The sequence below is a fragment of the Hemitrygon akajei genome, chromosome 8, assembly GCF_048418815.1.
Source record: "Hemitrygon akajei chromosome 8, sHemAka1.3, whole genome shotgun sequence".
NCBI classification, from domain to species: domain Eukaryota; kingdom Metazoa; phylum Chordata; class Chondrichthyes; order Myliobatiformes; family Dasyatidae; genus Hemitrygon; species Hemitrygon akajei.
Window position 1 is genome coordinate 102,632,630 of NC_133131.1, and position 24,666 is coordinate 102,657,295.

General features: G+C 38.2%; 1 protein-coding gene across 2 annotated transcripts in view; it reads right to left on the reverse strand.

Moving 5' to 3' along the window:
• Positions 1–23,343, reverse strand: part of LOC140732121 (tyrosine-protein phosphatase non-receptor type 3-like) — a 132,090-nt gene extending 108,747 nt beyond the window's left edge. Inside the window, exons 1-9 of one of the 2 annotated variants that reach the window (XM_073054294.1) lie at positions 23,235–23,343; positions 21,427–21,581; positions 11,451–11,558; positions 11,312–11,354; positions 9,201–9,270; positions 7,538–7,582; positions 5,662–5,714; positions 5,041–5,161; positions 3,069–3,156 (exon numbers count right to left, since the gene is read on the reverse strand). In XM_073054294.1, the coding sequence (XP_072910395.1) occupies positions 3,069–3,156; positions 5,041–5,161; positions 5,662–5,714; positions 7,538–7,582; positions 9,201–9,270; positions 11,312–11,354; positions 11,451–11,558; positions 21,427–21,581; positions 23,235–23,256 (705 nt within the window). In that variant the 5' untranslated portion in view covers positions 23,257–23,343. Of the gene's footprint in view, positions 1–3,068; positions 3,157–5,040; positions 5,162–5,661; positions 5,715–7,537; positions 7,583–9,200; positions 9,271–11,311; positions 11,355–11,450; positions 11,559–21,426; positions 21,582–23,234 lie in introns of those variants that run through there. The other variant, XM_073054295.1, reaches the window with a different exon arrangement.
• Positions 23,344–24,666: the final 1,323 nt, after the last annotated feature.

Consider the following 24,666-nt stretch of genomic DNA (forward strand, 5'->3'; position numbering starts at 1 on the left):
AGCATGAAATAGCAAGATAAGAGTCCTTAAATGAGTGTAGTTATCCCCTGTTGTTCAAGAGGCTGACGGTTGAAGGGTAATAACTGTTCTTGTACCTGGTAATGCGAGTCCTGAGGCACGTGTACCTTCTACTTGATGGCAGCTGTGAGAAAAGAGCATGGCCTGGTTGGTGAGGATCTTTGATAATGGATGCTGCTTTTCTACGGCAACGTTTCACGTAGATGTGCTCAATGGTTTGGTGGGTTTTATCTGTGAAGTTCTGAACCGACTTCACTCTATTTTGTAAGATTTTCCACCCAAAGGCATTGGTGCCCCTGCACAAGGCTGTAATGCAGCCAGTCAGCACGCTTTCCACCACACATCTATAGATGTTTGCCAAGGTTTTTGATGACATGCTCTCCTAAGTAGAGGTGCTGTTGTGCTTTCTTCGCAATTATATTTATATGAAAGGGCTAGGACAGGCTTTCTGAGATAGTGACACCCATGAATTTAAAGTTACTGACTCTCTCCACCTCTAATCCTCCAATGATTACTGGGTCATGGCCCTCTGGCTTCCCACTCCTGAAGTCTACTATCAGTTCCTTGGTCTTATTGAGATTGAGTGACAGGTTGTTATTGCACCACTCAGCCAAATTTTCGATCTCCCTCTTGTATGCTGATTCGTCACCACCTTTGATGCAGCCCAGAACAGTGGTGTCATCAGCAAACTTGTATATGGCATTGGAGCTGTACTTAGCCACACAGTCATAGGTGTAAAACGAGTTGAGCAGGGGGTTAGAGGCAAGAACAAGCTAGGGCCCATACAAGTGCCCATGGCTATACCTTTGATGGAGTCAACACAAACAAAGGGCCAACAAGGGCAATTTTGTTTGTAAATCTCGGATAGGAGATAGAGACCAGCTGTCTGTATATAAGAAAATAACAGCTTGGAGGTAGTGAAAGAAAGATCCCCACAAAATGCAAATACCTACGTCAAGATGCTGTGTATTGACTATAGCGCAGCGTTTAACACCATTATTTCTACAGCCCTGATGAAAAAGCTACAGAACCTAGGTCCCTGTACCTTCCTCTGCAACGAGATCCTCAACTTCCTACCGGAAGACCACAATCTGTGTGGATTGGAAATAACACCCCCACCCTTGCTGAGAATTAACACTGGTGCTCCACAGGGATGTGTGCTTAGCCCACTGCTCTAGTCTCCCTCCCATGACTGTGTGGCTAGGCATAGCTCAAACAGCATCTATAAATCTGCTTCTGATACAACTATTGTTGGCAGAATTTCAGATGGTGAGAAAAGGACGTACAGGGGCGAGATATACTACTTAGTTGAGTGGCATCACAGCAACAACCTTGCACTCAGCATCAGCAAGACCAAAGAGCTGATTGTGATCTTCAGAAAGGGTAAGATGAAAGAACACAAACCAATTCTCAGAGGGATCAGAAGTGGAGAGGGTGAGCAATTTCAAATTCTTGGGTGTCAAGATCTCTGAGGATCTAACCTGAACGCAACATAATGATGCAGCTATATTTCATTAGGAGTTTGAGATTTGGTTTGTCAACTAAAACACTCTAAAACTTCGACAAACGTATTGTGGAGATCATTCTGACTGGCTACATCACTGTCTGTTATGGGGGGGGGGGGTGGTTACGGCACAATATCAAAATAAGTTGTAGAAACTTTTAAAATTAGTCAGCTCTATCATGGGATATCTAAGATATCTTCAAGGAACGGTGCCTTAGGAAGGCGGTGTCCATCATTAAGGATCCCCACTACCCAGGACATACCCTCTTCACACTGTTACTGTTGGGAAGGAGGTATAGAAGCCACTCAGCGATTCAGAAACAACTTCTTCCCCTCTGCCATATGATTTCTAAATGGACATTGAACCTATGAACCCTACCTTACTACATCTTTATTTGTTATTTTGCACTACTTCTTTTAACTATTTAGAAGATATATATATATACTTGATGTAACTCAAGTTTTTTCCCCTCATGTTTATCATGTATTTCTTTGTCCTGCTGCAGTAAAATAACTAAATTTCAAGACATACACCAGTGATATTAAATCTGATTCTGATTCAGAAGTAACGAAATCACTGATGGGATGGGAAATCATAGCCTAATGATTGCTGGTGGAGCTCTGGTCTAGGGATAGGCAAGAGGATGTGTCTGAGGGCTGCCTTCTGACCTCTACAAGGTAGAGGCAAATTCACCAGACTACAACAGCATGTGCTTGATGGCGAATTTGGGACTGGTTCAGAGTGCATGGAGAGCAGTGCATTCGGAGAGGATGAGGTTAGAGAGGGCATCAAGATGGTTGATGTCATATCAGCAATGAGAAATGAAAAGATCATGGGTGTTTCAACAAGAGGAGGAGTAATGTTTGAGGCAGATCATCCTTGCCAAAGAAAAGGCAGAAGAACCTCACCTTCAGCATTTTGTACCTCTATTATTTACAAACCCATCCGCTTGTTTAGTTATTTAATTTGCTGAACTCTGGGTCTAGCATAGTTTAGGTTTCATCCCTTTTAAAAGAAACAATTTTTCTTCTTCCCTTCTACTGATATCACTGTCCCATGAATCAAAACCCATTTCTCTCACACCAATCTCTGGACCACATTTCTCTGCTTCAACAGACGTATCAGTTGATTTTCTGTACCGTTTTCTTCAGGTACATTTCAGTCTAAAGTTGTGCTACATTATTTATCAACAAACCTACCTTTATCTTTAAGACTACAGTTTTAATGCAGCAAAGAAAATTTAACTGAGCATTGATTAAAAAGAGGTAACTTTTTCAAAAAGTCTATTTGACTGTATCAGAGGTTTCATTAAAACTGTTGAATTGGCAGAGTCAGATTCTTCAATGTGATGAAGATAGAAATGTTGACAGTAAGTTACATAGCTCTGGGAAGAAGCAAAAACCAATGCATTCTAATTTAGCTTAAATATAACTTTAGCTACATGGAACAATAGAAGCTTTCAAAGATTAAACATCTTTACCAGATGAAAACAATTCCAAATGGTCTAAGAAACACAATAAAGTCCATTTGTACTTATAGGCTTACCTTTGCATTATGTAACTCCACACCATAAAATTCAAGGGCTTTTGCTTTAGTTAAATATCCAAGTTCTGCTTCAGATTGTTTAAGGTCTCTATAAAATAATGAATAAATACAATTTTGCCAAGGAGAAAAATGTTGCACTGTATCTCAAAATTATCAAAGCAGAAATTAATTGCACACTATCAATTTCACTTCAAAGGTTTACATACAAAATGCTATGTTACCAAATATTCTCATTTGGGATTCAAATGTAGTTAGTTTCTAGCAACAACAGAGAAAGATCTCCCTCATTTTATCAAGTTGCATCTTATTCACTACTGGACAGAATTTAATCTGGTTATATCTGCTATAGATATTAAGTGATGATGTTAAATTCAGTTCAAAACCAATATGGGATACCTCAGATGCAAAGCAAAATAGCAATACAATGCTATTACATGGTGAATAAGTTGCAATTGTATGAAATACTTGGGCTGGCAACCCTGCAGATGTTATATTTTTGTTCATCCCCCTACCCCATCCAACTTTTGAGTTTGACAATATTTTTAAAAATTTCAGATACTAAAATATGCCATTACATAGTTTCTAACTATCCCTGGTGGTTTAAAATAAATAATAAATTGGCCACTGAGTGTATATGTAGTTAGCTACAGGAGTGTATCTAATAAAATGGCCACTGAAGTGGAAACCTGGTATGGTCCTCTGCTGTTATTGAATCTATACACTTCAAGGTGCATTCAGAGATGCTTTTTTGCACACCAGTGTTGTAATGTGTGGTTATTTCTGTTACCGTTACCTTCTTGTTGGCTTAAACCAGTCTGGCCATTCTCCTCTAATCTCTTTCATTTCATGGCATTGGGCCACAGAACTGCAGCTCACTAGGTATTTTTTTTGTTTTTCGCACTACTCTCTGTAAACTCCAGAGACGGTTGTGTGTGAAAATCCTAGGAGATCAGCAGTTTCTGAGATACTTAAACCACCCCTTCAGGCACCAATAATCATTCCATGTCAAAGTCATTACATCATATTTCTCCCCCATTCTGATGTTTGATCTGAACAACAATAAATCAACCCCTTGTCAATGTCTGCATACGTATTGAGTTGGTGCCACATGATTGGCCGATTAGACATGTCCATTAACTAGATGTACAATTGTAACTAAAATAAAGGGGCCATATACAATTATATACAATACATATACAGTATTGTATATATACATTATATATTGTATATATATTGAGTGCATATACAATTCCTATATCAGTGATTACAATATTCCCACCATAGCAATTAAATGAGATGCAGTTAGATTATTATTCATTTTTTTGTTTAATGGTGATGTATGCTTAAAATACTCAGTAGCTTTCAATGTACTGCAAATGATTAAAAAATCTATGACAAACATTAGCTTAAGCATGCATATCTGCATTATATAAAGAAAACACAAAGGAGCTCATCAGCTTGATTCAATATATTGCCATATTGCAGCAACATTCAGAAATGATATATTTAACTTCCTTGTGCATCTTCAACTAGTCAGAGCTTCTGATGATGACATGTGTACTGCCCCACATTCCTTTTTAAATTTTATATATTATACATGACAAAGGTGTTGTGAAACTAATCACGGCAGTGTATGAGCAACTAGAGTGTATGCGTGCCTACAGATGCTTATTGCCAGCGTAATTATTTTTAAAAAAAATCAGTAGGAACTCAGCAGGCCAGGCAGTCAACGTATTGGCCCAACTGTACATTTTTTTTCCATAGATGCTGCCTGGCCTGCTGAGTTCCTCCACCATTTTGTGTGTGTGTTATTATTACAAGCAGATGTTCAGGAGTGACTCTTTACTTCTTTTAAATTAATTTTTTTTAAAAAATCATCTGCTAAAAATACATAAGCATTACAAGTAAACAAACTTAATAGTTTGCTTATAACGATCAAATGATCTCTAATTTTAAACACATTCAATTCTACCTGTGTTGTTTGTGCAAAGACATCACTTTGGTTTGAAAGTCTTGGTTTTGATCAGGTATAAAGTGAAAACTTTCAATGTACCCAGGATGATGCTCAGAAGGATTGTACTCGCCAAGTTCAGCTGCAAAGTTTAAGTTACAATTAATACAAGTTAATAATTAACATTCCACTGTCTTGCTTACATTTTAGGGAAAATAACCTTTTTGGACATATGCATTTTTAAGCAATTATTATCAATATATATGCTCTAAAGCTAGGCCTATATATCAGCTTTAATTTTTTACAGTCATATTTTTGCAATAACTTGAGTCGGTTTGTTATTCCTTGCAACTGCTTCTTCTGAATTAAACATTTTAATGCTACCAAGTGTACTGGAGTACAACCCCTTTAAGACTGCAGAATAGCAGCTGGATTTATTTTCAGCATTGATATTTTTTGTGGTTGCACTTTCATATTTAAGTTTACAAATTTATGAATTTGAAACTTCAAGTTCAAGAAAGATCCTGGACACTAAATTGATACATCATTTGTAAATGCGCACTGTATTTAAATTAATCAGTTTTCCCCCCAAGAAAATCCACTAAAAACAGATTGAGAAAGTGTTAAAGTTTCACTACTTACATTGGACTGCATAGGAAGCAAGTAAGATTGCTTTACTGTGTGGACAAGGCAACCTGGAAAGAGGCAAACTTAGATGTTATATTATCAGACATAAATATTCCATGATTAATATGCACTGTATTATATATCCATTTACAAAAAAAAACAATCTCTTAAACAGGTCAAAAACAGAAAAAATATTTTTAAGCTTAAGATTAATAATGCAATCTTACAAACTAGAACTTGAACACAAACCTTTAATATTTATTAGCACTGCTAGTGAAACAAATGACAGTTTCAAGATTTTGCACAGAAGATTGTTAAATGGTATAGATGTCAATCAAAAAAACTGAAGAAAACTGTTTCTTTTTATTTAAGTAAATGTCAATCAATTACTGTAGCATTAGGTAATTCAAACAAGCTGCAGGGTAACTGAGCTGAAAAGAAAAAGCCCTGAGGCACAAGCCAAGCGTTTGCTCATTAACAGTCTCAACATTACACAACTTTGATATCTGGTAAAGCTCCAAGACTCAAAACTTACTTAAACTTACTTTTGGAATAAACAGGCAATTCACCCAAATCAAACCATTGCCACCAATATTTGGGTGGAAAAATGATTTGGAAAAAGGAAATGCTAAAATCGCAGACATTAAGGCATTCTTTGCACTGCAAACAAGAAATGGCGCACAGAATCAAAATAAAATGCTGCCAGAATGGACCACATGGAAAGGGAAAGTCTATTGCAGCTATTCTCTTAAGTGGCAGAAAAGACTTAACATGGCCTGGATGGAACCAACAGATTGCAACTTGGTAGCATCTTTAACACAGTTATTACCCCCACCACACAGAAAAAATATTAAAATATGATGAAATGGATATTCAGGATTTCAAAATAAAGGAAGATTTGCAAACAGTAGTTTGATTACTTTTGAAGACAGTTATAGACAAACAATTTGACAATAATGCTCGAAGAATTGAGTGGATGATGGAGCAAGAGGAAGTATAAAATACACAGATGGAACACATCTAGAATGCTATATCACAGACGAAGAATGAGCAGGGCAATAACAAATTTTCTCCTCAACCTTTCTGCACATATACACATTTATATTATTACATTCACTTCTTTGACTTTGACTCCAATGTGTTTTGGCAGTGAAATACATGTTTGTTCTGACCGATTTTGAGCTTACCAATTTCCAATACGTCGAAGGAGAAGTGTTGTGCACATGATCATAGATTTCTTTTAAACACTTAAGTAATCAGACTTTTTTAAAGAAGGGATGAATGAAACATTAGCAAACTTGAAAAATGCTGATTGTATTAAAGAATGATTATGAACACAAGGAAATGTAAATTAAAGTTTCTCAACTGAGGAAGAATATTTTATTTGAGGCAATCAAACATTGGTAAAACAAAACAGCAACACCTTACTGGCTGCATTATAAATTCTGCTTATATAATCTGGTTCCATTAACACTTTCAGAAGCAGACTACAAATGCATTTTCTCCTGTACTACACATTCAGAGCATGTGACTGAAGAAGCAGTTCCACTCCAAAACAGTAACTTCCACTTTAAATTTGGAGAAGTAAAGAATCAAATCTTTTCTCAAACTCCTTAATATTCCAGAAGTAATTCAGTGACGTATGCACAAATAAAGCCTGGTTGAAATACCATTAAGCAAAGTGAGTAGTTAAATGAATCTTTGTTAAACCTTTGTGCAAATGAATCTAGTTTCTGGGTCAGGGAAGTACAATTTGATAATTTCTTTACATACAGTAGATATATGAATAATGAAAGGTAATCACATGCAGGAAGAATCAACAGATTCAGTATGTTGGCCTGCCCAAAGACATTGTTTTAAGAATGTTAAGCAATTAGAAGGAAATAATTACCTTCCTTCAATAAATTCTTTCCTCAGTTGTAAAAAATACAGATGCCTGAAAAATAAACCAGAAAAAAATCAATGTAAATAGAGAAGTCACAACTAATGTAAATAGAGAAGATACAACTACAGAAGGCATTTGTAGAATGTGTAGTTTAATAACTAATACATTCTACTTTGAAAACATTTTACCTGGGATGATGATATGCTAGACAAAAACATTTAAAACATTTTGTATGCACAAGTTCTTTGTATTTTCTTTGAAAAATCTCTAACTCAACTCTAGTTGCTGGCACTAACACAATATTATTTCAAACAAGCATTAAGTAATGGAGTCAAAGAGCACACAGCACAGATATTGGCCCTTTGTGACAAATTGTTATTCTGCCTAGACCCATCAACCCGCACTTAGACCATAACTCTCCATACATCAATTTTAATATCCTTTCCCTCAGAAGAAATAACAAAAACGATGGGCTATTTCTCCCCAACATTTGTATATGGACAATACTGTTCCTTGTAACAATTAGCTATTTAGATTCCAGAAGGATTTTCCCCAATATTACCAAATGAAAATATAGTCCAGGATTCTGAGTTAAAAGGCATTCAGAGTACTTCATATGAGACAGTTCTCAGCACTTAGCTGAAAACATGATTTTAGAGTTAGAGCAATGTGCCGCCCATAGAATGTGATCAGATTCAAATCAAAAACGGAAAGTGTCTGAAAAGTCAATAGAGAGAACTTCCAGGGATCAAAGGGGAAATCTGATAAATAACAAAAAGTGAAGCTAAAGCTCAAAATTCTGAACAATGACAAGCAACAATTTATATTGTATGTTTCTAAAAAGGAAAGAGCAATTTCAGAAACTAAAATCAAGCTAATGGAAGAAGTGGACAAAATCAGGCAGCATTCATGAAGGGAAATGAGACTGTTGATTTTTAGGATTGAGCTCCTCTGTCTGGTTCAGATGAAAGGTCTCGACACAAAATATCACTTGTCCATTTCACTGCAAAGATGCTGCCTAACCTATTTGTTCTTCCAGCAGCTTATTTTTGCTTCAGATTCTAGCATCTATAGTCTCTTGTGTCAGCTACATAAAAACATTTTTAAAAATTAAATAAGGTTTTACTTCAGCTAATTTGATTACTCATTTTTATGCCATGTGATGTCTCTCAATAGTAACTGATAATCAATGAGAGATCTGACTACGTTATGCCTCTTGAAAGAAAGTGATTGAAACCTATATGTCTATATGAAGGCCCAGCATTCGGAAAAAATCTTCTATAGCAAGACTAACTGAAAACATATCAAACATCTTCCCAATAAGTCACTCAATCACCATTTCCAACTTGGTAATGTTCCAGAACTACCTGAAAACAGCTGAATTTTTGGACAAATATGCAATCCAGAATTATTTCAGTTAAGCCTGTTGTTTAACCTTGGAAGTGATTACAACATAGAAACTGTTGGATCCAAGTATCAAAAACTATATTTTTATGATTTGTAAGTTTTTAAACAGCATGGAACTTACCACGTATTTAGACTCTGGTTTAGCAGTTAATTGAATTGTTTGTAAAAACACCAATGCCTGCTAAACCATTTATAGAAGCACAGTATGTGCATTATATTGAAATATTATTTTACAAGTTGTACTTACAGGCACATTGCCTACCTTGTTTGTTCTTGTTGTAGAGAATTTGGGTCAGTTACAAAAAATCTCACTCGAAAATTAAGTGCGTCACCTGTAATATTTTAAATTGGAAGAAACAATTATTGTTTTGTAAATATCCTGTTTATATATAATTGTTGGTGCTAGAAAATTAAGTTTTTGTAATCCAACTAGCTAGCATCCAAATCGACCACTCTGTTTAGCATAGCCAAATAAACACTGAAGCTTGCTCATCACCGCTTGTGCTTTGTCAGAAATATCTTGGTTATATAAAACCATTTTATTAACTTTTTCATCCTTTTAAATTACACCATTGGATGCACGTGATTTTGTGCATCTCTGATGGTATGGTACCTACTACAAACTTGAAAGTGACTTAATAGCATTCTGAGACCATCATCCCAGAAGGATTTTGCATTGCTAGCAAGTAGAATTCAATCTAGATCCTGGTGTTCAAAGCAACTAACTACCAAATTATTCAATATTTTAACATTATTTTTAAAAGTTAATCTATTACAAGAACCATAAGGTGGAGCAGTTTCTTGTGCTAGAGAGAACAGCAAGTTCATTTTCAATTAGCCATAGCCAGTTTGCTCTACCAATCCATCACTGACATTTGACTCCACTATTTCTGTGATCCACTTCAGGGATTTCTGCTGAAGTTAAATGAAGGACAAAGTGATTAGATAAAAGCCCACACCATCATGTGTCTAAAGGTGTAATGTGACAAAAAACTTCTACACTTGCATAATACTCTGACCAAGATTACAAGGATGATATGCAAGAGTTATAAAGTGCAGGAGTTATAGATTGCTTCTTAAACAGTGTGATGTTATGTGGTCTATATGGGAGTTCAGTGCAGGAGGAAGAGAAGTCAAATGCCTCCAAAGTTTACAAACTTGAATCATTTAAACATTCAACAATTTATTCACTGTTTCAATGGTTAGTGCAATTAGTATGCACAATTAAAATAAAATCCTTTACTCTAAAGCAAAATTTAAATAGTTTTACTCTGGGCAGAGCAGACAAAATGTGTGACTTACAGAAAATCATCGCATTCTTCGACAGTCTCAGGACTGAGGACAGCTTGCTTCTAGTCCAGTTTTGTGGGTTCTAAAGTGGCTAATGTTGCAACTGCAGAATCTTCCATAGATGGTGCAGGAGTTGCCAAGTGGATAGGCAGGTGAGTGTCTTGTATAGTGGTCTATTCCTTCTACCATTTACTAACATGTCTATGTGTATGGACTCAATTTTCTCAATATTAATCACATGATTTCTGTTATTATGATGGAAGGGGCAGGGCCTAGGAGAGATGAAGGTTGTCACTTTTCTTTCAGAACATCCTTGACTTATTTGTCCTGACTACCCAGTAATTTCTTCCCCATGATAGCTCAGAATAAAGTATCTATTTCAAGAGTCTGCTGCCTGACACGCAAACATCTTTGGCAAGTGCAAATCACAGTCCGAGTAGGGTACATGGATCTCACCACCAAACTCTAAGTTTTTGATAGTACAAAAGACAGGACAAAGGAGATTTACAAAGACCTCACCACATTTATAAAGTACCCAAGTGCATCATAAATTGAAGGCTTTTGATCAAAAGTGGGCCAGCATGGGCTGAATGGCCTTTCTTTCCATAAATGTTTATGATCCTGTAATGACACTTAGCAGCAAATCAACATCAATATATATGTTCAGCACAGCATTGTGGGCTGAAGGACCTGTATTATGCTGTAGTTTTTCTATGTTTCTATAACTGCAAAAGCTAAGTCAAGTATTTATGGGTGGCACAATGATGCTGTTAATAGAACGACTAGCTCAAGCAGGGACCCATGTTCAAAAATCAAACTCAGATGCCTCTGTGGAGTTTGCATGTTCTCCCTGTAAACATAAAATAATGGAAGTGGGGGGGGAGGGAAATACCAATTTTTCTTATAAAAATATTATTGGCTAGAGTTACATATTCCTTGTAAAGTTATAACAATTCTATATTCAACATTATCTGCATTCTTCATATTTTACTTTAAGATAACTACTGATCTTGTGTAGCTAAGTGAAATAAATCAGGTTGGTTTGTGATATTAACAAAAGCCACTACAAGTTAATCTACTCACCTTTAAGCTGTTTCCGGATAGGTTTGCTTGGCTCAAGCCACCTCTGTGCATGAAATTAGTGAATCCTTGTTAGTTTTTCCAAACAAGAACCAAAACACATGCATAATAAAAATCATATTTTAGCAATAAATATACTCACAGGGCATTCTATTGAATCATCTATAAACTGTAAACCAAAATATTCCTTTTCAATCAATTCCAGGTGTTTATAGGCCATATTCAATAGAACTTGACCAGTGTCTTGTTTCTGCAAAACAAAATAAAGCTGCTATTTTGTAGTGAAAGCATAATCACGCTGAGATTGTATAATCCGGGCAGAAGTTTCCCATAATTCCTTCTGAAATGTCTCTGTCCATTCTTCCCTCAATAGCTGAACCTGGCTCAAATGCAGAAGTGAGCAAGCAGTAGCACCAAGCCTGAAAAAAGATGATGAGATCTTTAACCCTAACCCTAGCCTTAGACGTGACAATACAGGATCACTTGCTAAGTAGCAAAAAAAAAGCATTCAATAGACAAGCTAAATAATCTAATTCAATGGATTAAACAAAGGCTCTTTAGTCATGAATGATGATGGAGCTAGTGGGAAGAAGCTGTTCACTCAATGGTTGGACCCTGAAGATGATAGCTAAGGAAAAGGCTGAAGTGTTTAAAACTGTTTGCAGCCAGAGGTGTCAAACAGATATCCGCCTTGGCTTCCTCCAAAGATCTCAACAGAAGACAGTCAACAGCACTCACTCCACAAGATAAAAAGGCTGAGAGCACTGGATACAGTAAAAAGCTGCAAAATGAGACAACATCCAAGATATAATACAGGATCAAATGATATCCAGCTGTAACACTGAAGATGTGCACTCCAGAAATAGCTGCTCCTCTAGCCAAGTTATTCCAGTAAGGTTATAATACTGACATTGCCCAACCAAATAAAAACACTGATTTCTCTAACTTCTGGTAATTTCTCCATACTCTGCCTTCTCTCTCTTTCCATTCCTCATTCTGACTCCCCTCATTTCTTCTCACCTACCACCTCCCTCTTGTGCCTGTCCTCCTCAACTTCCTCCCATGTTCCACTCTCCTCTCCATCAGTTTCCTCCTTCAGCCACACATCACCTCCCAACTTCTCCCCAAACCCCTTCCCACCCCCTCATCAAACTTCACCCATCACCTGCCAGCTTGCACAGCTTCCCCTCCACCACCTTTTTATTCTGGTTTCTTACCCCTTTCTTTCTGTCCTGATGAAATGTCTTGGCCTGAAATGTCAACTGTTTATTCTGCTCCATAAATGCTACCTGATCTGCTCCCCCTCCCCCAGCATTTTGTGTCTGTTTCTCTGGATTTCCAGCAATTGCAGAATTTCTAGTATTAATGTAGAAAACTGTCCAGGTGCATCGTGGTCCAATCAAATCATGACAAATTCAATGCAACTAATTATTGTCCTTCTACTCTTAATCATTCAGCAAAGCAATGGAAGCTACTATTGTCAGCTACCATCATCATCACTGACTTTAAAAATCTGTTTACTGATCCCTAAAATGGGTTTTGCAGGACCACCCTCTTAAGTATTTACCTAGATGTGGATCAAGGAACATGAACCCTAGAAGTGAGCTGAGACTGACTGCCCTTAATATCACAGCAGCATGTAACAGAGTACCACATTAAGGCATTTTGTAAAACTCAAACATCAAACATGGGGACAGCACCTTGCACAAAAGATGTCAGTTTTGGTTGTCAGAGGTTAAGGCAGCACTGCAAGAGTTTCCCATCATCAGGTGATTCATCAATAACTCTCCTGCCATCATAAGTCCAGAAGGGATATCCACTGAAGAAGCCAACCCCTTTTGAAGAGGCTTTTGATATAACCGGAAAAGATCACAAGATCTCACATGCCGGTACTCAGCTTTGCCGGGTCCAGAACCTGGAAATTTTGTGTACCATTACCTGCTAAAAAAATAGGCCTACACATTGTAGAGCGTTATAATCAAATTCTTAATTAATAAATCAGGGAGGGAAATTTTGGATTAGGTTTCCAAAGGAAAAGAATCCTCTGAAATGTAACCCTCGTAAAACCATTTAGCGCCCATCGTAATCTCGTTAAAACATAACACGGGGTAGCGGGATCAGTACGTGTACTCAGTATTGAGTTTGCGACCACAATGTACAAAAGATTAAAACGAATGCGATATGATGCTGGCTTCAAGCTGAAGGTTGTTGATTTTGCTAAAGGAACGAATAATTCTGCAGCTGCTATGAAATTTAGCGTAAATGAGAAACAAGTGAGAGAGTGGAGAAAGGCAGAGGACACGCTGACGGAAATGCCAAAGACGAAATGTGCAAACCGCAGGAAAACATGCCAGTGGCCAGAACTCGAAGAAAAGGTTTTAGAGTGCATGAATCACCAGCGATCGTCTGGATACATTGTTACCAGAGAAATGATTCAAGTTCAAGCTTTGAAATGGGACGAGAAACACCATGAAGTCAGCGAAAATTTCAAAGCTATGCGAAGTTGGTGCACCCGATTTATGAATAGACGTGATCTTGTGTTGAGACAAAAAAAAAACAAGTGTTGCTCAGAAAATTCCCGCGGGGTGTTGTTTATGTTCAAGAACGCTACTGGATGGACGAAGCGGGTTGCTTGAAGTGGGTTAAAGAGGTGTGGCGTCAACGTCCCGAAGGTGTCAGGAAGAAAAAGTCCCTACTTGTCTGGGACATGTTCGAAGCTACTTGCCAGGTGAGACAAAAGCAGCAATGAAAGCTGAAAATACGAACATTGCAATCATCCCCAGAGGTTTGACGTCCGTGCTCCAGCCACTAGATGTGAGTTTAAACAAACCATTTAAAGAATTCATGCATCAACAGTGGAATGAATTTGACTCAAAAACAGCCAATAATTACAACCTGTCTTCTGTGTATTCATTTTTCCAAAGTTGGCACCTTCTGTATAAGCCAACGCCCTAATTTTAGGACCAAAATTTAGGGTCAAATTCTCAGCTTATACACTGGAATTTACGGTATGTATACAACTATATAATATACATAGAAAACAGACAAAGTTGCTTTGAACCAGGGTGTAAAGCACTGTAGTACACATAACACACAATGAAGGCAAGGATAATATCTACAGATGAATCACACATAAATACCAAACTAAAGTGCATTAATATTAAATAGTGTAAGGTACGGAACAGATTAACCAAAGACACTTCAAATATGATGTGACCGGAAGTTCAGAAGCCTAATGGCCTGGGGGAAGCAACTATTTCTTATCCTGACTGTTCTTATTTTTCTGCTTTGTAGTGGATGGATGGGTGGCATCCTTAATAATACTAAGGGCCCTGCATATAAAGCGCTCCTGATAAATGTTCCCAATGGGATGGCAGGGAAACCTCGATGATCCTCTCAGCTGTTCTCACAGTCCTTTGTAAGGACTTCCAGTCTAATGCTCTGCTGCTTCCATACTAAACTAAGATTCAACTTGTCAGGATGCTCTTAATGATGCTCCCGTAAAACACAGTTAAGAAGGGAAGTGAGAGCCTTGCTTGCCTCAATCTTCTTAGGAAGTGGAGGCATCCCCAGCAACTTGGTACACTTAACTCTCTCTATGGAGGAGCCATGTATTCACAGAGGGGGATGGTTTGTCTGCACCTTCCTGTCCACAATGATTTCCTTTATATTCCTTATGTTCAGGCTTAAGTTGTTGTTCTCACACCAATCCACCGGCTGCTCCACTTCACTCTATACTCCCATCTTATCACAGTTCTTGACTGTTGTGTCATCCGCATATGGTTCGAGCTAGATCCTGCAACACAGTAATGTGTCAGCAGAGTGAACAGCAGCAGGCTGAGCACAAAGCTCTGGGGAGTGCCAGTAGAATGGGATGAGAGATGTTACTACACAGTAGCCTTACTGTTAAGAAGTACTGTATCCAATTGCACAGGGAGACGTTGAGACCCAGCGAGAACAGTTTCTGAGCTATTATGGTGTTGAATGGTGAAGTGAAGTCTATAAACAGAATTCTGGCATTTGAGACCCCATTTTCCAGGTGGGACAGGACAGAGTGGAGGGCAAAGGCTGTTGCACCATCAGTGGATTGATTTGAGCGATAAGCAAACTGGAAAGGGTCCAGTGTACTCCATGACCAACTGCTCAAAGCACTTCATAATGGTTGATGTTAATGCCACCGGATGGTAGTCATTTAGGCAGGTTACTGGTGTCTTTGGCACTGGAATAGTGGTTGCTGCCTTGAAAACGAAGAGGGCAATGGATTGTTACAGAAATGTAGAATATATCCATCAACAATTCTGTTAGCTTTTCAGTCTAACAGTCCGCAGTCTTTCAGAACCTGACCTGGTATATTATCACGCTCTGTAGCTTTGTGTGGGTTGACTCTGGCCAGGGTCTTCCTTACCTCAGCTTTAACCAGACAGAGTGTCTGCTCCCTGGGTGGAGGGGTGCCTTCAGTGCCAGCACTTTGTTCTGCACATCAAACTGGGAATAGAAGACATTCAGCCTCTCAGGGAGTGAAGCATCCTGGTCACAGTCTGTAATCCTCCAAATTTCCTGCCACATGCGCCTCGTGTCTCTGATATCGCAGAAGTGGTTGTAAATTCTCCGAGAATGCTCCCATTTCAACTTCCTGATGGAGTGGGAAAGCACAGTTCTTGCTTTCCTGAGAGCTGTCACATCTCCTGATCTAAAAGTAGCATCATGACCTCTCAGCCTGTTACAACCTCTGCAATAACCCGTGGTTTCTGATATGCCCTCACCCAGAGGTATTTCATGATGGTAACATCCTCAGTACACTTCTCTACGTAGCTGGTCACACAATCACATAATTCCTGAATGTTAACAATGTTGCCATAGGTAACAGCCTCCCTGAACATTCTTCAGTTCGTATTATCAAAGCTTCTCAATGAGCTTGTTATACCTTTGGCTCTAACTTCTCAAGAACAAGTTCTACAATCAAAATAAATGATTCCAAACAACTCAGAAGCACCTTTAGCCTCCATCTTATACTACGGAAAATTCAATACTCAATGCACTGACCAATGAAAGCAAATATACCAGAAACCTTCACCAATCTGTCTACTTGTGTTGCCACTTTCAAGGAAATATATACACTTACCGTAAGGTCTTGCTGTTCAATAGCACAGCCAGAGTCCTGGCATTCTCAATCCATATCCTGTCCAAGTTTAATGTCCCAAAATGCATCACTTTGTACTTGTCCAAATTAAATTCCATCAGCCATTACCTTGCCCTCTTTCCTATTTGATCTAAATCCTGTTGTAAGCTTGGACAACTTTCTTCAAGTTGCCCACTATACCATCAATTTTATAAATATCACAGTTATAGATTCTGCAACTGGTGAGAGGCTGGATATCCTCATGCAAGTATCCTCATATCCTGTATGATACTTTGAGCTACAAGTCAGGAACGCGTTGAATGGATAAGGACAGAAGCAACAACTCTGAAGCAGCTTTTCTCCAACTAGGAGATCCAGATTACTTGCTTGGCACCTCAATAACCACCCTGAACATACATTGTTTCTATCCATGATACCTAGTGGCTGCTGTCTGCACCATGAGAAAAAGTAATGGGTAGGTTTTCACAAACACACTGCCACCTCTTCAAGAGGAATACTAATAAATGCCAGCCTTCCCAAAAACGTCTAATTTCTGAATGTGAACTAAAATTAAGAAAAAAATCATATTCTTAACAGGGTAGATAATCAAGAAATCAAATCACAATGAATGTTTCACAACAATTAAAAATACATTAAAACAGAGACTTCTGAATTAACTTTAATTTCTTTCATTGAATTTTTAACTTGAAGACCTCTACATTTGCAGAAAAGTTTGGTCTTGGATTTGATTCTAAAATCTGAGGGGGGTTTGTTTCTTTTTCCCGTATCAAGCGTGTGTAGGCTAAGTTTTCCAGGTAATTGTTCAGATAGTCATTAACAACTTTTAGAACAAACAAATTCCAGAAGCTTAGAGAAGTGAGAAATGAAGAAATATTGTGTGAAAGAAAACCACATGTGGAATAGGTACTGGGAAAAGAGAGTGTTTTAAGGACAGCAAATGCTGAAAAGGAAATACTGGATGTAATTATGGTACAGTAGGCAAAGTTAAGCCATAAACAATTGATAAATGTAATTAAGGAGACAAGAATCCTTCTCTCCAATGAGAGAACAGTTGTTACTTGTCATGTCTGAATGCTAGCAACATATATTCATGAAAGCATCAAATGCCTCTTTTGGAGGCGTTGTGAATTGGACTGAATACTTGCCCATCAACAATTACCCTTTCTCAGATGTCAACAGTATCACTGAAGCAGCAGACAACATTTAGCTCAGGTTCCAAGCCCAAAGAATTAACATCTTGGGGAAAACTGTGAACTTTAATTGTTTTCATGACTAGACCAATGGAGTGTTTTCTGTTTGATTCATATTCACTTTAATATTAATAATATCCTTTGTTTACATTTGTAATTATTCAAAGTAAGTAGATTACCGTGAGTATGTGCCATCACATTATTTGTAATGGAAAAAGGTTCAAAGTACATTTATTACAAAGTATGAATACATTATACAACCTTGAGATTTGTCTCCTTACAGGCAGCCATGAAACAAAGAAACCCAAAAATACCCATTAAAAAAAAGTCAAACACCCAATACGCAGAAATAAAACTGCAAACAACAAAAGTAAACAAACAGCATTCTGAGCAAAACTGAGTCCATAGACACACTTTGGAGTAGGCCACAGCCTCAAGCTCAGTTCTGCACAGAGCCAAGTAAATATCGCAGAGCAGCAAACAGACGCGGAGTCTGGAGCAGCCAGAGTAGGCCACAGTGTCCGCCTCAGTTTAGTGCAGAGCTGAGTAAACATCGCAGAGCAGCAAACAGAACTGGCCTCTTGTCCCAACATGCTGTCTTTTCAATCAATCTGGCCCAGCATTTAAATTGTCCAAATATTGGGTTGTTCTTTGCACTTGGACCCGGGCAAATAGGTAAGATGGCAATTGACCAAAATAGATAGAACATTGAATAGTACAGTACAGGAACAGGCTTTTGGGCCCACAATGCTGGGCCGAAGAAATTAAATTTGTAATCAAATGGCTAACTAAACTAACCTCTTCTGTCTATACAATATCGACATACTGCTGTTTTCCTCACATCCAAAACTGCTCCTAAAGGTCGCTAATGTTTCTTCCTCTACCACAACCCCAGGCAGCACATTCCAAGAACCCACCACTCTATGTTATCAGAAGATCTGCTCTGGGACCAACAAGTACCATCACAAAGAGGGCATGACAACGTCTCTTTCACTGAAGTTTGCTTAGATGTAGCATATCACCTAAAACTCACAGAAACTTCTACAGATGCTATGGAGAGTATCCCAACCAGCTGCATCACGGCTTATATGAATGCCTAGGAATGGGGAAGTGTACAGAAAGTTGTGGATACAGCCCACCAATGAGCACATTTACATGGAGTGTTCACCTAAGAAAGCAGCATCTATCATCAAAGGCTGCTACCAGCTAGGCCTTACTTTCTTCTACCACTGGGCAGAAAGTACAGGAGCGTTAGATCCCACCCCATCAGATTCAGGAACAGTTATTACCCGACAACCACCAGACTTCTGAACCGGCATGGATACCTTCACTCATTGAAACACTGAACTGATTCTACAACCTACAGCTCACTTTCAAGGACTGTGCAACTCAAATTTTTAGCTCAAGTTTATAATATTTATTTTTTTGTCTTCTTTTGTATACTGGCTGCTTGCCTTGGTTTATGTATAGGTTTTCATAAATTTCATTGCATTTCTTGAATTCTCTGCTGCTCTCTTAGCTGAAAGATCCAAAAACTTGGACATTGTCTGCATAGAGGTCCATATCCCCCATTCTGATATACTTGTTTAATTATAAGCGCAAAAGATTCTGCAGACACTGGAAATCTTGAGCAACATACACAAACTGCCAGAGGAACTCAGCAAGTCAGGCAGCATCTATGGGGGAGGGGGAGAATAAAAAGTTGATATTTTGACCCAGCACCCTTCATCAGGACTGAAAAAGAGGTAGAAGCCAGGATAAAAGGGTGTGGAAGAAGTAGTGCAAACTAGCAGGTTATAGGTGAGACTGGGTGTGGGGGAAGGTGTGTGGGTTGCTGGATGACAGGATAGGTGGAAAAGGTTAAAGGCTGAGGGAAGAGGAATCTAACTGGAGAGGATAGTCAACCATGGAAGAAAGGGAATGGGGAGAGAACGAGAGGAATGTGATGGGCAGATTAGGAGAAAGTATTAGAGGGTAATTGTTTAATTGCTCTTCAGTCAAAAACTGCATTGTTTGTCAGTTAAAAACTGCATTTCATTTAAACAATTTTCCAATAATTTCAAGAGATTAACTTCACCTCAATCAGCTTTCAAGACTTACTTCCAATTTGATAATCCTGGAACTGTCAATGTTGCTTTAAATTGTCTATGTGAAAATAAATAAATATATCCAAAACTCGGCATCAAGTTTCATTCAGGTCTGGAAATTTACTATCAATTTTGTACAGAATGACTACAGTCTTCATACCAGAAAATTAAAAATTTGTCTTTGTTTCTCACATGTAACTGAAATAACTGAAGTACTATTGCTCAGGTCCTGAGTAAAGACTAACTATATTTCATTTGAGAATACTGTCAAAACATTTTTGCTGGTCCAATTTTTGAAGTTCATATTATTAAAATATCTTTCAAAACCTACCTCTAACCTTTCAGCAAAATATCTAAGACTACAAAACAGTATGGTGTGCTGAAAACTTAAAAGCCAGAACCAGCTATGCTCTAGCCAAGCTGTTCCATTTCAGTTACACTCATTTCTGTCTGACAACATGGGAAACTACCCATTTATGTCCTGTTTTAAAAAGACAAGCCAAATCCGGTTGATTACTGTGCAATTTATTAATAAGTAATAGAAGACACTCTTCTGCAGTTATTCCTTTCTAACATCAAGGAGACTGCATCACATGAAACAAATGTGGCATACTAAGTTTAATAGACGTTATCACCTAGAGGAGTGCAAAGGACCCTGGATAGTAGGAATGGACAATGTAAAAGGGCAGGTATTACACATGAATAATTGAGAAATGGTGCACATCTTGGGTGATATGGAAGGATGAACCAGAGCAAAGGAGAGAGAAAGATTCCTTAGAATTGCTGAAAGGGTACAGAAGGAAAATGTTAAACTGTTGCATTATGAACAATCAGAGATTTAAGCTTTCAGCATTTGTCATAAAGCAATTCTGATGACCCAGCAAATTATTAAAGGCAAACCCATAACATCCAAAAAATTCAGAACGTTGCTGATCTTACTTTATCTTGTAAGAGTGATATAGTTGTGGAATTGATGAATCAATGTACATAATATTCATTGATGTCTCCATTCCTGTATACCATATGCATCAATATCTAAACCACAGGTTACAGCAAAATTTCAGCGATCAGGTTATCTTGATTTTCCCAGTTTTTACTTTTACTTTGAAATAGTAATTTAAGATGTTATGCTACATTTTATGCATGGAGTTCAGCCAATGCACAGGGAAATTTACCATTAAACAATTTCACAGCTCTACTCACAGAAAAAAAATGTCCATCATGTGTATCTTTGAATTGGAAGGAAGGTTAAAAAAAAGGTTGAGATTGTTCCCAGTAAAGGGTAATGCATATTGGATGGGTCTGTTTAATTTGAACTGGAATAACAGCAAAAATACACTAATTATTTGTTCTCCATTTCTTTGGAAGGGACCTTAAAGGCAACGAGTGCCTTGGTCAAATCAGTATGACAAATACTGATCCACATTTGACATTCTACAAACTGGGTGCTGCAACTTTGCTGCAAATCAAGTATTTTCCAGGATAACGAATTTACAAGCTTCTACAAATTCTGGCAGCAGACTTGCAATACTGACATTGAAGGAAAATGCATAATAATGAAGTTTTGTGCCACAATACCATGCTGCCAAATACCTACTACTAATTTTAGACTAGGTGAGATAGCTATTTGGTATTATATCCAACTTCAAAAAGAATAGTCACAAACTTGATGGCCACTAATATAATAAGGAACCAACTTACATTCACTTTGAAGCTCTGCACACTACCATCCAGAAAATGAACATTGCAGACAACTTCTGATCGATGTTTGTCCCTTGGCATCTCGAGAACACGCATATGGTTTGGCTTCCCACTAAGCACACGAAATCGTGATGTCATCACTACACCTCCGATATCTAAATATGAATATTAAAGAGGTTATGCTAACAGCAAAATATGTCCCAAAGGAGTCAACAGTTTAGGATTAACCAGCAATCTGAACAATTTTGCTGATCATATAAATTAACTCTAGAATTGACACTTCATCAAAACTTCTGAGAGGATTAAAAATATTACCAATAGTGCATAGTTAGACTTTTCATAACTTCCACTGGAGGATTACAGGAATAAGTGCACACAGAATTGAAAAAAATACTTTAAAGAAAACTAGTCTTTAGGTCAAGTTGGGTCAGAGGATGAGAGATGATTCAGTCTGAACATATAGCTTTAGAAGTCAAGCAGACATCTTATATTTATGTTGGACTCCAAAGTAATAACTAAATATTTAGATCAATCAATATTTACGCCTGGGGTGAGAAAAGAAATGAAGGAGGAAGAATGATGTTTGGTAACAAGAAATTATGCACAATTGGGAAGGATGGAGATGGGTACACAAAATCAACTGTGGCTATTTTATTAGGTATCTACTGTACAAAAATAAGTTGCCACTGAGTGTATGTCCGTGGTCTTCTGCTGCTATAGCTCATCCACTTCAAAGTTCAACGACATGTGTATTCAGTGATGCTCTTCTGCACACAGCTGTTGCAAACGTGGTTATTTAAGTTACCGTCATCTTCTTGTCAGCTTGAACCAGTTTGGACATTCTCTGATCTATCATTAATATGGCATTTTCACCTGCAGAACTGCCACTCACTGGATTTTTGTTTTGTTTTTTTCCCCACCTTTCTCTGTAAACTCTACAGTGTGTTGGGTGTGAAAATCCCAGATCAGCAGCTTCTGAGATGCTTAAATCACCCCATCTACCATCAACAATCATTCCATGGTCAAAGTCATTTAGATCACCTTTCTTTTAATTCTGTTGTTTGGTCTGAACCTCTTGATCATATCCACATGCTTTTATTCATTGAAGTGCCGCCACCCCGATCGGTTGATTAGTTATTTGCATTAACAAGGTGCACAGGTATGTTCTTAAAAAAATGCAACTGAATATACTTAGAAAGGGACTGCTAGATTGGATAACAGGGAAAAGGATAAAGAGAACACAAAAAGCATGAGAGAAACAGAACCACAGAGCATACAACTGAAATATGAGAACAGGTTGCATGAACAGAAATAAGGTTAAATGCTCTAAGTGATAGTAACAATATAAATTCATATTTTACAAGTAAACATTCACAAAATTAGCCATTTCATCAGCAGCACAGGGCATCTTTACTCCACTACAAAATGTCAAATTAAACACTAAATGAAAATCAAATTTAAAAAAATACTGAAAATCTGAAATCAAAAAACATACAGCAGTTCAGACGACACTGGTGGAGATAAAGTATCAAGTTGAAAAAAAACCCATTTATGAACATTTTCTCTTTTCACATGTGTTACTTAATCTGCTGAATGTTTCCAGCATTTTCTGTCTTTATTACAATATACTCTCACTCACTTGGCATCCACAGGAATAATGATAATGTGAGAATTGCTCAGGAGAAATTCATTGCTATTCATTACACACTAGTGTTCTGTACAATTTATCTACAAATAAACCACCAAACTATATGTCATTAGCTTACCCCGTTAAAAAAAACAGTATTAATGCCATCTTTTTTACCTACCACCAGAATTCTCTGGGGTCATTCTGGTAGCAGTTTATATTCCACCTTGGGCCAATGTCAAGCAAGCTTTAGATGATCTGAGTAATGGGATCAACATGCATGAAACAGTGCACCCCAACGCCTTCACCATCATCTTGGGAGATTTTAACCAGGCCAGTCTGAAAAAAATCACTAAGCAACTACCAACAGATCACTTGCAATACCAGAAGAAACAACACACTGAACCATTGTTACACCACCATCAAGAATGCCTACCGTCCTACTCCACGCCCTCACTTCAGGAAGTCTGATCACCTAGCTGTACTTCTACTCCCTGAGTGTAGGCAGAGACTGAAGACTGTAGCACCAGCAGTGAGGACCAAGAAGATATGGACAAGGGAAGCACAGGAGCTCCTACAGGACTGCTTTGAGTCGGTGAACTGCACTGTATTCAGGGATTCTTCTTTGAATCTTGATGAGTATGCTGTAGTTGTTACCGACTTCATTAAAACCTGTGTGGATGAGTGTGTGCCTACAGCGACCTCATGTACATTCCCAAACCAAAACCCGTGGATGAACCAGGAGGTACATCATCTGCTGAAGGCTAGATCTGTGGCATTCAAGTCTGGCAACCCAGGCCTGTACCAGAAAACCAGGTATGATTTGCGGAGGACTATTTCAAGGGCGAAGAGACAATTTCGAATGAGGTTGGAGGCAATATTAGATGCACGGCAACTCTGGCAGGGTCTGCAATACATTACGTCCTACAAAGTGAAACCCAATAGTATGAATAGCAGCGATGCTTCACTACCAAATGAACTCAATGCCTTCTATGCACACTTTGAAAGGAAGAACACAACCTAAACTGTGAAGATCCCTGCTGCACCTGATGACCCTGAGATCTCCGTCTCAGAGACCAATGTTAGACTGTCTTTAAAGAGAGTTAACCCTCGCAAAGCAGAAGGTCCCGATGGAGTACCTGGTAAGGCTCTGAAAACCTGTGCCAACCAACTAGTGGGAGTATTCAAGGACATTTTCAACCTCTCACTGCTATGGGCAGAAGTTCCCACTTGCTTCAAAAAGGCAATAATTATACCAGTGCCTAAGAAGAATAATGTAGGCCGCCCGAATGACTATCGTCCAGTAGCACTCACATTGACAGTGATGAAACGCTTAGAGAGGTTGGTTATGACTAGACTGAACTCCAGCTTCAGCAAGGACTTGGACCCATTACAATTTGCCTATTGTCACAATATCAATGGCAGATGCAATCTCAATGGCTCTCCACATGGCTTTAGACCAGCTGGACAACACAAACATCCATGCCAGGATGGTGTTCATCATTTAATACCATCATTCCCACAATCCTGATTGAGAAGTTGCAGAACCTGGGCCTCTGCAATTGGATCCTCGACTTCCTAACCAGAAGACACAGTCTGTGTGGATTGGTGAT